At 29.3% G+C, this 14,949-nt stretch overlaps 1 protein-coding gene across 1 annotated transcript in view; it reads left to right on the top strand.

Annotated features, from left to right (window-relative positions):
- Positions 1-13,134, top strand: part of LOC107450714 (exostosin glycosyltransferase 1 ttv) — a 252,936-nt gene extending 239,802 nt beyond the window's left edge. The window contains exons 6-8 of the mRNA XM_016066575.4: positions 223-312; positions 411-571; positions 4,927-13,134. Coding sequence (XP_015922061.1) covers positions 223-312; positions 411-571; positions 4,927-5,296 — 621 coding nt within the window. The 3' untranslated portion in view covers positions 5,297-13,134. The remainder of the gene's footprint in view (positions 1-222; positions 313-410; positions 572-4,926) is intronic.
- Positions 13,135-14,949: the final 1,815 nt, after the last annotated feature.

Raw genomic sequence — 14,949 nt, 5'->3', positions numbered from 1 at the left:
ATCAAAATGTGGTTTTACCTATGATAAAATTTTACCACATACTTATACGTATGGCAAAAACTTTGCGCCTATGGTAAAAATTTGCTATACGCTTATGGCATTCAATTTGTGTTTTATTCACTAATTTTCTTTCGAAAATTTGTAACTTAAAAATTGATGTTTCATTTTGTACTTTTTTTAGCTCTAATTTTTATAATTTAAAATCTTTTTGTATATTTGCAGACAATCAGTTCCAGATTCTTTCCTCATCCTTTGATCCAGACCGACGCAGTTCTAAGTTTGGACGAAGATGTTCTCCTCACCACTGAAGAGGTAAAATACATTAATTGCTTTACATGGGTGCCTTTTCCACAACTGTTTCATCTTAGTTATCTCGTCATTGAATTTCTTGTTTATTATCTTTCTTATAGTTGGACTTCGCTTTTCGAGTGTGGCAGTCATTCCCGGAAAGAATTGTAGGATATCCCGCAAGATCCCACTTCTGGGATGATGGGAGGGGCTGTTGGGGCTATACTTCCAAGTGGACCAATGACTATTCCATTGTATTGACTGGAGCTGCCTTCTACCACAGGTATGTAGATTGGTTTTCTGGCTGTTCTAATATTAATCTGAAACTGGTCATAAGGGTTGTTTATAATTGTTCGAGACATTACATAAATTTACCAAAAATAAAAAAGAACCCGAAAGATAACAAAAAAATTAATTACTGTCGAACCATCACAAGAATTTCTCCAGACTTGGTGGTTACAAAGATGAATCACTTCGAAATAGGGAAAGGGTCTATCCTTTTTACTTTAACTTTAGGAAAACGCTTCGTAATTCCTTACACTGTGATAGCAGGAAACTATTTAAGAAAGGTATATCGCATGACACGAATTTCACCAAATATTTTATTTTAAATGTTTAAACTTCATTTAAGTTACTCCAGTACCTTTTTTTTCCTAACCTTATGGCTAAATTATCTATCTTCAGATATTTACAATAAAAATAATAAGGAAAGTTACTTACCATCAGACTAATATACTTACAATAAGACTAATGTACCACAAGCTGTCTATTTAACGTTTTATCTCAAATCTTGTTTTCTCGTTATTTCTTCAGTTTTAAATGCAGTATTTTAAAATCATTTTTTTTTAATTCATTTACTCGAAATTTTTTTATAGATGTTTTCAGCATGCCTAGAAAATAGACTACTGATTGAGAAATCATGCTTTTATGTTTTATTTCACAAATTAATTTTGTCCGACTGTTCCAAAAACATAACGAAATTAGCTATTAACTATTTAAGTAATCCATTTATATTCCCTAAGTTTATTGTTTCCGAACTCTAGAACGAGAAAAATTTAAATTAAACAATTTTAAAAAATTGAAACAATTTATCTATGGTTCTGCATGAAAACGTAGGAAATAAAATATATTGCATGCAACTCATAAGAATCGAGTTGATACTGAATTAATTTTACTTGTATTTTATTCATTTATGTAAAGTTTCCCTTAAAATGTTGCAAGACGTTTCTTCTAAAACTTTTGAAGAAAGTAGAAGAAAATTCGGAGGTTTATTTGATGTTATTGTCGTACAATTTCTTTAAAAAAATTTTAAAGAAGTCTTCTAACAAATTTTAAGATTAATTTTACTTAAAATGAACATACCTGAAAATTACCTATGGACTATATTAACTCGATTGTTATAAGTTACTGGCAATATTATACTTTTTCGTCTTTCTTTTTTACTTGTTTTACTTTCTTTTACTATTTACTTGTTACTTTCTTTTTTACTAATTTGTAAACAAAGTAAATGCTTTTAACAAAAAGATCGTTTTTAACGAGTTTCGCTTTACTTGCCCTCAATTTAAAAATTTACTAATTGCTATCTTCTAGGAATGTTATGTCATTTCTACCTAGCCTATTGCTTGCAAATATATAATGCATTGATAATCATTCTATCAGAAACCCATCTCCCATAAATTTGAGGGAAAGGTGACACCCACGCATTTTCAGCATATTTATTAGGTTTCCTCGTTATATTAACTCGTATAATGAGGCGACGTGACCTTTCACCCATGGAAGTTTAAACCGTGCAAACCAATAATGAAATAGTTAAAGGGCAAAAGTTGTATTAAAGAACGAATTAGTTAATGAGTGGAGGAAAAAATGAGAACAGTCTATCGAAATTGACGAACCATTAATAGATTGCTCGATACTCCGTTGCATTGATAAAAGAAAAATTTCCCCCAAATGAAGAAAGAAAAATCGCTATAGGAACAAAAGAGATAACATCCATAATTTGTATGGTATAGGAGCTATCTTCATTTTGAGAGCTTAATATTACGTGGTATTCTCTTTTATGCTATTTTTATTCAGATTCTGTATCAAAATGAACATAGGCTGTTGAAGAAGAAAAAAAAATCAGGTTTTGTCTTACAGTCTGGGAAAAAATCCAATTCGCTTAAGTGATTGCCGAAGCTTTGCAAAAAGAATAGTATGTACAAGAATAGAATACTGTTATTAGATATTAGCAATTATAAGTTTATAAAAACTGTTTGTCCTCGTATTTGTTTATGTTTGCAATTATTTAATTGTTCAGAAAGGAGGTTTAATCTACTTCCATGTATTTGTTTTTATCTTCTGATCAAAAATAAAAAATTGCCTTTCGTTTAATTGGGATTTGCAACCTCATGCCAATACCAATAAATAATACCAATACCTATAATTTTGGTGAGTCCAACAGGTCTCCGCTTTGTAATAAAGGCAAAAAACTTTATTAGCAGGAGGGAAATACGGTTAATTTTAGCGTATGTTAGGGGGATTACTGTGGCCACTTTACTTTTAATCTTCTAGGGGAAAAAATCCGTGCACTTTTCTATTATTTAAAAAGAAAAATAATAATTTCGAATTTTTTTCTGGACTTAAAGAATTATTATAAAATAATTCAATATATTTTCATTGCTTTCTCTTTTAATAAAAATTCAAAAGCGTGGTATCCATAGTTACTCTTGCAACTGGAGTAGCCGAAGGTAAAAGTTAATTATAATAGTATTTTTTTTATCTCTGATTAAAACGTTTATATAAATACTTATTATGCTTGTGCCCAGAAATTGCGAGACCATCATGTTTAGGGTAGGAATAGGCTTAGAATTGGACAAGTCTCCAGAGCAGATGACTTACCCTGGTTCTGTCTTTCTTTGTTAATACTAAAATATAGGCAGTCCTCATGTTGTGATTTTTTGCGGGGAATAAGACAATTTAAGTATTCCTGTAGCAGTTGATCCCTTTCTTTCAGCATTGCTGTTCTAACGCTCTGGGTGTTAGTCAGAAGTCCAGGGCGGGCGCTGCAAAGTATTTTAGCATCTGCAGATTGATTTTGCCCTACAAAATGAACTATCCTCACTACACTCCTTTAAAAATTAAATTTAAAAAAAAATGTTTATAATTATTAAATACTTTATATTTTCCAATCCTCTTATTAAATTATGCCGAATTTTTGCAATGATAATCTCTGTCTGCATTGGGGTCGTAGCTAAAGTTAGATTTATGATAAACGTCTCGCATATTGGCTCGATAAATTTCGCTGATGATACTAGAGATTTGCTGTTGAGTTTTAGTTGTCCTTTAAGCATCTTACACATGCTTGATATAATTGAAGTCTAAATACCTAACAAGTCATTGCAAGCGGCGTTCTAGAAACTGGCTACCTAAATGATCGCCATGGATCACAATTTGTCTTAAATTAAAATAAAATCAGAGCAACTCTAAAATGGTAAACATGGGGCTATAAGACATCTCTATACTTTACATCAGTCTTGCTGCTTCTTTACTTGCATTGTGCAAATTCCTGTCCAGACAAACATGATGCCTGTTCAAACCATTAAAGCGTTGCTGCTATAATAGTGGTTGATTTCTCGGACATTGGAGAAAAGTTAGTAGATCTCTGACATTCTGCATATTGAAATTTGATTCAGGGACACAGTACTTAAACTTCGATATCCGAGAAATATTCGCCAATAAATCCTCTAAAATTCGATGGTCTGAGTTGCCTTCGTCTTGAATGACCGTACACTCCCCATCATCGTTAAAAGAGCCGCGTTAGCTGGTGTGCTTGCAACCCTATTATCACATTTTTTGGTACGCTGTCCGTCCTAATTTCTTTTCATGTGTACCTTCAATGCTCAGGAACTTAGAGCTCATCTTGTTGTCGATTTTCTGTAGCGTGAAGATTGTTGACAAATGAATTAACCAACCAGACCTAGACTTCAACCTAATGCGTGTGTATTATAACTGCAGAGATGCCAACTTGCTCCGGACAACAAATATATATTTTAAAGTGATAGTTTATCACTTGCGATTCTTGGTTTTAAAAATTCAATTTAGTAGATTTTTATCCACCACTATTTCTAAATTATTCGTAGGCTTATATAATTCACCTCTTTACAGTATTTATATCATACTCTTCCTTTTAAAAAGCAAGAAAAAATAGTCAATTATTTACAAATTTTAATTTGTAGTTATTTACCGTTTTATTAATTATTTTGGCGTCTCCGGGGCAGTTGGCATGTCTGTAACTGTGGCAGCCCTGTTATAGCATTTTTTGGCACGCTGTTGGTCCTAATTTCTTTTCATGTATACTATCAATGGGCTGGAACTTTGAGCTCATCTTGTTGTTGATTTTCTGTAGCGTGAAGATTGTTGGCAAATGGATTAGCCAACCAGATCTCCAGACTTCAACCTAATGCGTGTGTATTATAACTGTGGAATGGTTATTTTATTTGTGATATATTTCTTTTAAGTATTACTTTTGTAATTTTTTTGCTTTGATTCTAATTATCTAGTAACTTTTTAACTAGGTCTTGTTCTATATGTTTATTTTTAAATCTAGAATTAAATTATATTATCAACAGACTCATTGTGTAATATTTGATTTTTTTTTAGGTACTATCACTTCTTGTACACCCACTACTTGAGCCATTTACTTCAAAAGATCGTCGACCAGTCACAGAATTGCGAAGACATCTTGCTCAACTTCCTAGTCAGTCACGTGACGCGGTTGCCACCGATCAAAGTGACGCAGCGAAAACAATACAAAGAGACCATGTTGACGGGCGGTGGACGCGGTTATCCATCACCCTGGAATGACCCGGATCATTTCGTCCAAAGACAGACTTGCATTAATGCCTTCTCAAAGATCTTCGGCTACATGCCATTGGTCCGTTCCAACACTAGAATGGATCCCGTCCTCTTCAAGGATCCGGTATCGAACCTCAGGAAGAAGTATCGTAAGATGGAAATAGCTGGTAGCTAGTAAAGAGCCACGCAAACTGATATTTTTAAAAAAAATAATTAAAATTCTTTCTACTTAAAAATGCCGATCCTGGGCAACTGTGTCAAGTTGCCGAATCGGTCCCACCGTCACAATGCATCCAGAGTATTGAGAGCAACAAAGAGCGAGATCTCGCTCGTGATCTCAGGTCTGGAGATCTTCGTGGCTTGAGGTAAATCCAATCGATGAATCGTCCAATATTGTGAGTAAAATGATTGGATCTGTACTGATGATTTTTTTTTCCTTCTGGGAGATGTCGGCCGCGAAGCAGCTTTTGCGCTAATTCTTTACGAGTGAAGATTACAAGTGCCATTGATAACTCTGATATAAGGAAGTTGGGTTAATCAGTCCTACTTATTCTCAGTCAACTGAATTTGTGTATATTATCAAGACTCTTCGAGGAAGTCTTAGACTTTATGAAATTTTTATTTGTGGTTAAACATCAGAGTGCTAGTCTGCACGGCCATAGCATTTAAATTATTTTTCTCAATTCGAAAAAGCTGTACTTATTGACTTTAGAGTAACTCATTTTTTAAAGGTTTCTAACTTATTATAATACTTAAATTAACTTTTTTTAAAAAAGATTTCGGCATCTGTTGTTTGCTTTATAAAATGAAAGATTGCATCTATATTCTATGATCTCAAAGATTCGATATTAATTGTTGGTAAATTTTATTTTGTTATTATTATTTTTTTTTTTTTTACAAAACTCTTTGCCTTGTCACAAATATTTAAACTATTTAAATACATAAATGAGATTATTAAAAATGATCCAAAGAGCTACAGTCAAAAGAAAAGACTGTCAAATTATAATAACTTATAAACCATTAGCGACATTCAATTCAAAAATTCGTTATTAAATGCAGGGCATGTTATGATTTATTTTCACTCATTCGCTTTCATATTGTTCATTTTTCAATTAAATACAGCGACTTTCGAATTTTAATAACTTTTGAACCATTAGCGATATTCAATTAAAATACTAGTTATTAAATGCAGGGCATTTTATGATATTTTTTCACACATGCTTTTTCGTATTGTTGTTCATTTTTCAGTAAAATTCAGCGTTTGTAAACGTATATCGATTGAAAAAATTGAAAAATTTACCCGTTCTCATCTTGCAGCTCACATTTGTGGAGTAAAATGGAAAACAAAAATTGCGCTAATTTATTCTTAAAATCATATACTAAACTCAAAACTATTATTATTTTAATAGATCATCAAAAGGATCCATATCTCGACCTTGTCACTTCAACGAATTTTGCTGAACTTCTGAAAAATCGTTTGCCAGAAGTCCTAGACATTGAATACAAGCATATGGAATGTATCATAAATTAAATCCGAATTTATGTAGTTACTTTTAAAATTTACATAAAAAGTTTGAACTCAGTTTTTGAAAATTCTCTTATATTTCATATAACTCAATACTTATCAACCTAAATTATTTTAACTGATATAAATCACTCTCTTTTAAGTTTTTAATTCTCTACTATTTTGTAATTAACTAAAACCATTTACATATGAAACGTTGTTCGTGTTAAGATTTAAAGATATCTGACAAAATTTCCATTGTGTCAGATTTAATTTATTGTTGAGTTATTTAAACCATTAGAAAATTCTTAATTTCATTTCAAATTCCATCAGACAATTCTATTTTTTAAACTGAATTTAAGTGATTAAATAGCTTTGAAAATTTTTTAATTATTTTCATAAAAAATAAGTGCTTTTAAAAGTATTTAAAAGAAGTGATAGTTTTTGTCTTAATATTTGATATATTGAACTTAATACTTAGTTATTTAATGCAATTATAATTATAAAAACCTTCAAAAAGTAGATAAAGCTATAAAGGTTTTTGATTATAAAAATAATGTTGTAACAATTAATATTTATATTCCATCTATTATTTTTTGACTGGTAGTTATATATTTTCTTCCTGAGCAATTATTTTCACCACATTAGTTGTTGGTATTTGTTTTTACGACTTAGAGGGATAATATAACTTCTGAGGTAGAAAAAAGAATTCCGGAGAAAGCAAAATCGCAGTTGATCGAACTTTATTGTCACTAAAAAGCTTTAACAAACCATTCAATGTTACGGTTTACGAGAATCTATGTAAAAAAAAAATTTCCTAACTCAAATCATTAAAGTATATTGACAATTTCCATTAATCGGTAATCAGTTCTATACAGAATTGCATGAATATTGATTGTTAAAACATGCCTTGAAAAAATATAATCGTTTCGTATGAATTTTATTTTAAATTATAAAATAAAAAACTATAATTTAATTAGGATCTCTTTAAAAAGATCGTGAAATATTTCCATTGCCCGAAGAAATTTATCGATACTCACGATGTTATCGTATCTGATAATTATCGTTATCGATAATACTGTTGAAATTATCTTATTCCATATTTTAATCTTCTGCCTGAAATGGTGTTTATTTATTAAAGTAAATATTTTAATTTTCGGAACATGATTGATTTAGTATAAACATTGTTAATTAGGAACATAATTTTGGCAACATTTAGTATAATTTTAAGTTTTTAATATAGTTTTTTGAAGGAAGGAAAACATAATGGTTTTAGTAAAGCATGACGTTAACATAAATTTCGCTAAATTTAGTTACGGCCCTACATTAATATTTAGGTTTCAGATAATGTAACTAGTTTTTTCAAAACTCAATTATAAATAAACTTAATATTTTGAATTAGAATAAGCTGAAATTGGAATTCAAATGAAGTTAAATTTGAACATTTATTCATGTAAATTAATCAATTATTGAAAATTAAAATTGCTAATTATCTAGTTCAAAGTACAATGAAGCGATTGCACTTCCAGCTGGGCAATTTTTAAAAACTGTGAAACTGTTTTTGATCGTTGGAATTTACTTTACTTATTTTCTCTCAACATGTCATCTAAAATGCAGCTATCTTTTTTTAATTGTTTAATTCGGATTTATAATTTTAACTAGTGCAGTTCATATTTATGAACATTTTACAATGCTTCATCTTAATGTTATAAATAAAATTGCAGTTTCTAAAAGTGTGATATCTGAAGAGAAAAAAAAAATCTTTTTGTTTACATTCTTTATTCAGCATTTTTCCGAAACAACAATTTATTTCCATTTTACTTTACCTGCATTTAAATAATTCATTTACTAACATAAATATTTTATCTATCACAATTTGTTTCTATTGTAACTGTTGATCATAGAGTGTTATTGTTCCTATAATTATAGTTATTGATATTAATGTGAATATTATATTGTCACAAATATTTATATTTTATGTAAATATATATGTTTTTTTTTAGTTTGATATAGTTGTATATTTTCTGTTTCATATTGTAATCTTTCATTGTTTTCTTAAATATCACATTATTTTGAGCTTTAATTTGTATATAAATTATTGAATGTTCGACTGATTGTATTATTGTTTACAAAACTACTGTAGAAACTATAATTGTATAATTTTTTGCTGAGAGGATGTGATTATTGCTGTTTCTGAGAAAAATTGTTGCTACTGTAGTGGTTTGAAGTCTGTTTCTTACAATTCTTTTAAATGAAATATTTATTTTAATACTATAGAATTAATGAAATCAAATGTAAATTTTAATTGTTTAAAAAATGTAGGGGTTTCAAACCAACTACCAAAATGCTAGTTGTTTAAATATATTTTATTAAATATATTTAACTAAACAAATTGAACTGAATTCAATGTTTTATTTTTTTTAGCTGAATTATTCTTTATTTATTTTTAAATAATGTAGTTATTCCCATAATAATTTCGATATCCCAAGTTTTAAATACGTTTTAATCTGAAAGATTTTTAAATTAACTTTCAAAAGTGCTTCTTACAAAATATACACGTTTGAAACACTTTCAAAAAATCATTAATTTGCTAAAATAAATTTTATATTTTGTTTTAAATGTAGAATAAAAAATTTCTAGATTATTTTAATTTGATACATAGTTTTTTTTTTCCTGCTTTGTTCATTAGCAGCTATTTCGTGCATTTATGTATTTTTTTTATGAATGAATGTTCTTTTTGCTTTGCATTCTGATTTCGATTTATTAGAATAATTTGAATCATTCAAATAGCATAATCTGTTATGCAAAGATTTATTAGAATCAAAATATTTGTGTAAAATTATGAATTGTCATTGAAGTTCTGTATTTATTTTTGTCTCTTTCAGACTCTCTCTTTATTATGTATTTTTCAATCTTTCTACCTGTAAAAAGTTTTTATTAAAATAAATAGCTACAAATAAGACTTCGATTTTTAAGCGCCAAGAGCCCTTATTCTTTTATTTTACTAAATAAAGAACAAAATCACTGTAATGAAAACTAAAAAAATTTATTTTTAAAAAATGAATAAGTTGAAAAATATTTAAAAATAAATAACTACAAATAATACTTCAATTTTTAAACGCCAAAAGTCCTTAATCTTTTATTTTGCTAAAGTTAGGACAGTATCAATGTAATCAAAACTAAAAATTTAAATTTTTTTTTCTATTTTGAATCTATTCACAATATTTTCGCTGAAAATATTTAGAATGTATATAATTTTCAAAAATTTATAAAATATGTGAAAAAGAAAATTAAAAAAATGAAAACTGAAAAATTTGTTTTTTCTTCAATTCTGGATCTATTATTTTCGCTGAAAATATTTAGAATGTATATAATTTACAAAAATTGATAAAATATGAGTGAAAGAAGGTTAAAAAAAAATGAAAGAATTTTATTAGGAAAGAGATAAGAAAAAATTAAAAATATAGTTATAAAAATAGGCGCACACAAACTTCACAGTGTTCTAAAAACTCACTTTTTTAAAGATGTAAATAGAATATGTACTTATACACTTCAGTAAGTGGTTTGTAAGGAGAGAGAGAAAAAAAAATGAAAATACAGGGTTTATTAAAAACATTTTTTTAAACTTTCATTCCTTCAAATATGAGAGAATCTAAATGATATTTCAAAACAATTGTTATTTCCCACTTTTTCGTGAGTTCTCACCTCTAGACAGTTTGCAAGAAGATATAGGAAGTTTCAAATGAAAACCTAAGAAATCTTACTATAAGTGAAAAATGTAGTAGAAACACTTTAACTAGTGGTCAACTTAACAGTGAAACTTGTTAAGTTGACCACTTTTGTAACTGGATAACCTATGTTGACTCTCTATCTAGCTCTGTAACTTGATCACCTAAGTTGACCACTTTTGTAACTGGATAACCTATGTTGACTATCTCTAACTTGATCACCTAAGTTGACCACCTCTGTAATTTGATTACTTGAGCTGACTACCTCTGTATGTTGATTACCTGTTATGATAAGCGTTGATATAAATAATCAAAAACAATGTAATCTTTTGTACTTTGGTAAATATTTTAATTTTAATTAAATTTTAAATTTATCAGTGATGATTTGTTCTATTATATATGTCGGTTCAGCTTCGAGAATTATGCTTTTGGATTAATTGATGCACTCAGTGAACTATGAATTATTTGCGCAAAAGTTCCAAATTCGAGTTCAGGGAAGCTTGTGCAAGTTGACCCCTTACTGTGTATTTTTTAGAAATTATTAGACAGGAAGGAAAAAGAACATAGAGAGGAAGGAATAAAATTAATAAGTTTTATTTACTTCGCATAAGCTGCAAGTATCAACTTATAAAATAAGTTTAAAAAAATATAGAGAAAATAAGGAAAATAATAAAGATTAATGAAAAGAGAAGAAAAAATTATTAAAATAAAATATATTATTTTTAAAAAATACTAATACTTTTTAGAAAATTTTATTTTAATAATCTTTTTTCTTCTCTTTTCATTAATCTTTATTTTTTTTCATGTTTACTCTATATTTTTAACTTATATATATAATTTATATACACGATGTTATTCATGTAAATAAATAATAATGGTCAACTTAAGCAGGTGGTCAATTTACAAGGTTATAAACTTGATAGGTAACGCTGTATCTTTTCCCAATCATACAACTTCGGATGTATCCTTTTAAATTATTAATAATAATTTAAAATTATAATATGTATAATTTTAAATTATTAATAATAATTTAAAATTATAATATGTATAATTTTAAAATTCAAAGAAAAGGTGATACTTCCTTATTCCTTGATTATCTTTTCTCATTTATATTTTTTTAAAGTGAATGGTTTTCTACAAAAACAGACTATTTCTTCTAATATTCTTTAATGCTCGAAACTACCTATCTACGTTAAAACTCTTGCTTTTTATTTTTTTGTAGGATCATTTAATTGTTTTTAATCCCTTCAAAGCATTTATATTTTAAAACTGCAAATGTTTAAAGGTTGAGTTAGGTCTTTTTTGAAATTTTCGTAGCAATTCTTTTGGTTGTCTAGAGAAAATAAAGAAGAGCCATTGATTAAAAAGCCATAAGCTCTTTCATATATATATTTGAATCTTTCTATAACTTCTTAACTCATCTGTCATATACAGGACTTACAAACGTGGTTGAACAGTAATCCATTTTCTTTACTGCTTGTCTAATATTTATTACTTTTAATGTCATTTGATATGGTGATGTAAAAATGTACTAGTGAATCAAACAAATTTCTTTTTTTAAATGTAACTATTTTCTTGACTCATTTGACTAAATTATGAATGAAATATTATATTTATAATTTTTATATTTATTCTTAAATGGAGATTATAATTTCAAAGCTTGTTATGAAAACTTATGCATTTTAAATTTAGTCTAGATTACAAGGAATAAATTTTGAAAGTATACTAATATTTCTTTTAAGAAAATACACACCGAAAAATAAACACTATATTTGTATAGTTACAGAAAGTTTTGGATTGTTTTGAAATAATTATTTTTTAGTTAATATATTCTTCATTACTTTGTAAACCTTTTTCTTGCTCATATCTGCCCTAAAACATTTTTAAAAATATCAAAACGTCTACAAAATTTTTATGTCTTCTCCCAAGTTAACCATTTATTGTATTTTATTATTTTTGCTTCAGGATTTTCCGAGTTAGTAGTTGCTAGTTTTGTGAATAAATTGTTTCTCTAATTATATTGTTTTAAAAGCGAAAAAAGTTAGATGTCGTAGAAGTGGAAAAAATAAAATCTTTCTTTCTACCTAGTTAAAAAAAAGAAAGTAAAACATTAAAAAATTACTTGTGTCGTTGTCTAAACTTTTCCGAAATTTTGTGATTCTATTATTTATTTAACTTAACATATTTTAACTTAAACTATTTCACTATCCCTTATTAAACAGGCTAGCAAAGGTTAAATTATTCACGTTTCGATTTTGAAATACGTTTTTTCTGAGGGAATGATGAATAATTCTTTCAAAACATTCCAATAACATAAATATATATTTAAAAAAAAAAGTCTTTTACAATATTTTGTTTCTGCATGATAACTCACAATCCTTTTAACTAGATTAAATCTATTTATATAAAATTAAACTGCATGTGTTCTTTTGTGAAATATTTGAAAAACAAAGCCGTTTTGTTCGATACAAAATGTTTCGTTTTGTTTGATATTTGAAGTGAATTACTTTGTCTACTCTTAACTGTATTTCCTTCAACCTTCTCTGTGTTTATATGTCTGAAAATTAATTCATACTTTTGATTGTAAAAATGTGCGTTTTAATTCTTGAATGTTCTTTTTTATATATGAAATGTGAAAGAAACTCTATTGTATGTAAAACCATAACATTTTTCTTCGTTTCAAAAGCTTTGATAATCTTCATTAACTTGGAAATGTGTACGTATTCTATTGTTGAAAATAGTTTTACAGAGTTATTAAAATATTGTTTTTCATTAAAATTATTATTTGTGTTTTTTATTTCTTCACCGAATTTCGATGTTTACACTTTACACTTTTTTTCGAAATTTACACTTTAACTAAAAAATTACATTAACATTTAATTATTTTGATTAAATCGCAGTTTCGCTGCTAAATTTGCCTTTAGTTAAGGTTTGGTGTGTAATGGATAACTGAAAATTTTAGCGCTTGCTGAAAAAATATTTCTTAGTGATAATAATATTTTTTATTTTAGTGTATGTATGTATGCGTGTTTTAAAAATTAAAAAAAAAAATTTAAACATGAGTAAGAAATAAATAAATTAAACAAATATAACGGTAAATCAGTATAGCATTTACAATTGGGCCGAATGGTCTTGCTGTTCATCTTAACATTCCGTAGCGTGATCAAGGTATTTTTATTTTATATTATCCGGCGTTGAATAGCCGAACCAATTCTGAGTTATCGACTCAATGTTCACCTCCATAGCTTTGTAATTTTGAATCCAACCTAAAGAAAAGGTAACTCCTGTATCAAGTATTTTATTTTATAACAGTCGTTAAACAGTCAATCCAATTTTTGAGTGGCTGAGGTCAGTGTGCGAGTGGGTGACCACTTGGATCAGTCTATGAAGGGACCGAGGATGTGCGGTATTGGTCCTCGTTAAACTGTTCTATCGTGAAGTGCTCGCCTACGCTCGCAGGTCGTCGGGCTACCGAAGCGGAGGTGCCATCCTCTCAGCAGAGGATCAAAATTGTGATTGCATGTCTTAGGATCATCCTCAGGGATGTTTCCCAGACCGTCGCCAATAGCCCTTTGAGCAGCTCTAGTGCAACGTAAATAAACTACAACAACAACCAATTTTTGGGTTTACAACTACCATTGTTCAACTCCGAAGCCTTGTAGTTTTGAGCCCAATCCAGTGTATTGGAAGAAATTTGCATTCGTGGAGGACTTTTTGACAGAACAAACCCATATTTGCGTTGCAAGGAGCGACCGTTGGCTTCCCGGGAAACCACGAAAGCCTCCTACCGTTAGTCTGTTGGTAAGGGGACTCTAACTCATGATCCGTGTACCACTGAGGATATTTTACGTTATTGTGGTCGGTACGAACCGAGTGCGGAATTCGTATGGACCAGCTCACGCTGGGATTCGAACCCTGTTAAAATCATTTGGAGGCGAACGCTCTATCTCCTCAGTCACCACGGCTCATTATCAAGCATTGGGGGCAAACTAGCTTTTCTGGAGAACTTTTTGGTTATATGAACCCGCATTAGCGTTACAGAGATAGGAAAACTTCATACGGTTAGGGTTAGGCCGATGGTTGATGGATTCTAATCCGTCTACCGCTGAGCGTACTTTACGTTAGCGCTGTGGTCGGTGTGAGCCGAGTAGCAGAATATCATATCAACCAGCCATCTCTGAGATTCCAACCCGGGTCACCTCATTGGTAGGTGAACGCTCTATTCCTTAAACCATCGCAGGTACGTGATGGAGGTAGCGGGTTCAAAGCCTTTCGTAACCCTTGATGTATCTTTGTGATGTTCTTCTTCAACTTAAGAAGGCATGCATAGGCCGTACTTTGTATTGAGCACACAAGCTTGCATACGTGTGAGCATAGTATAAATAAATAGTGACTGTAGGGCTGCATTAAAATGAATCAGAATGCATAAATACGCCACTAAGTTTGCTTCTCGGATATGAACTGGCTGCTTGATGCTTTTATTTATCTGAACTTTAATAAATTTATATTTTCGTACAAAAATTGCATTTAAATGGTATTTTAATGATTAGGCTAGTTTCGCTAGTTAGACGTTAAATCATTACATTACGTTATATT

This window comes from Parasteatoda tepidariorum, chromosome 6 (assembly GCF_043381705.1).
Source record: "Parasteatoda tepidariorum isolate YZ-2023 chromosome 6, CAS_Ptep_4.0, whole genome shotgun sequence".
Classification (NCBI taxonomy): Eukaryota; Metazoa; Arthropoda; class Arachnida; order Araneae; family Theridiidae; genus Parasteatoda; species Parasteatoda tepidariorum.
The sequence above is the reverse complement of the archived record's forward strand: the minus strand, read 5'-3'. Positions and strand labels throughout refer to the sequence as shown.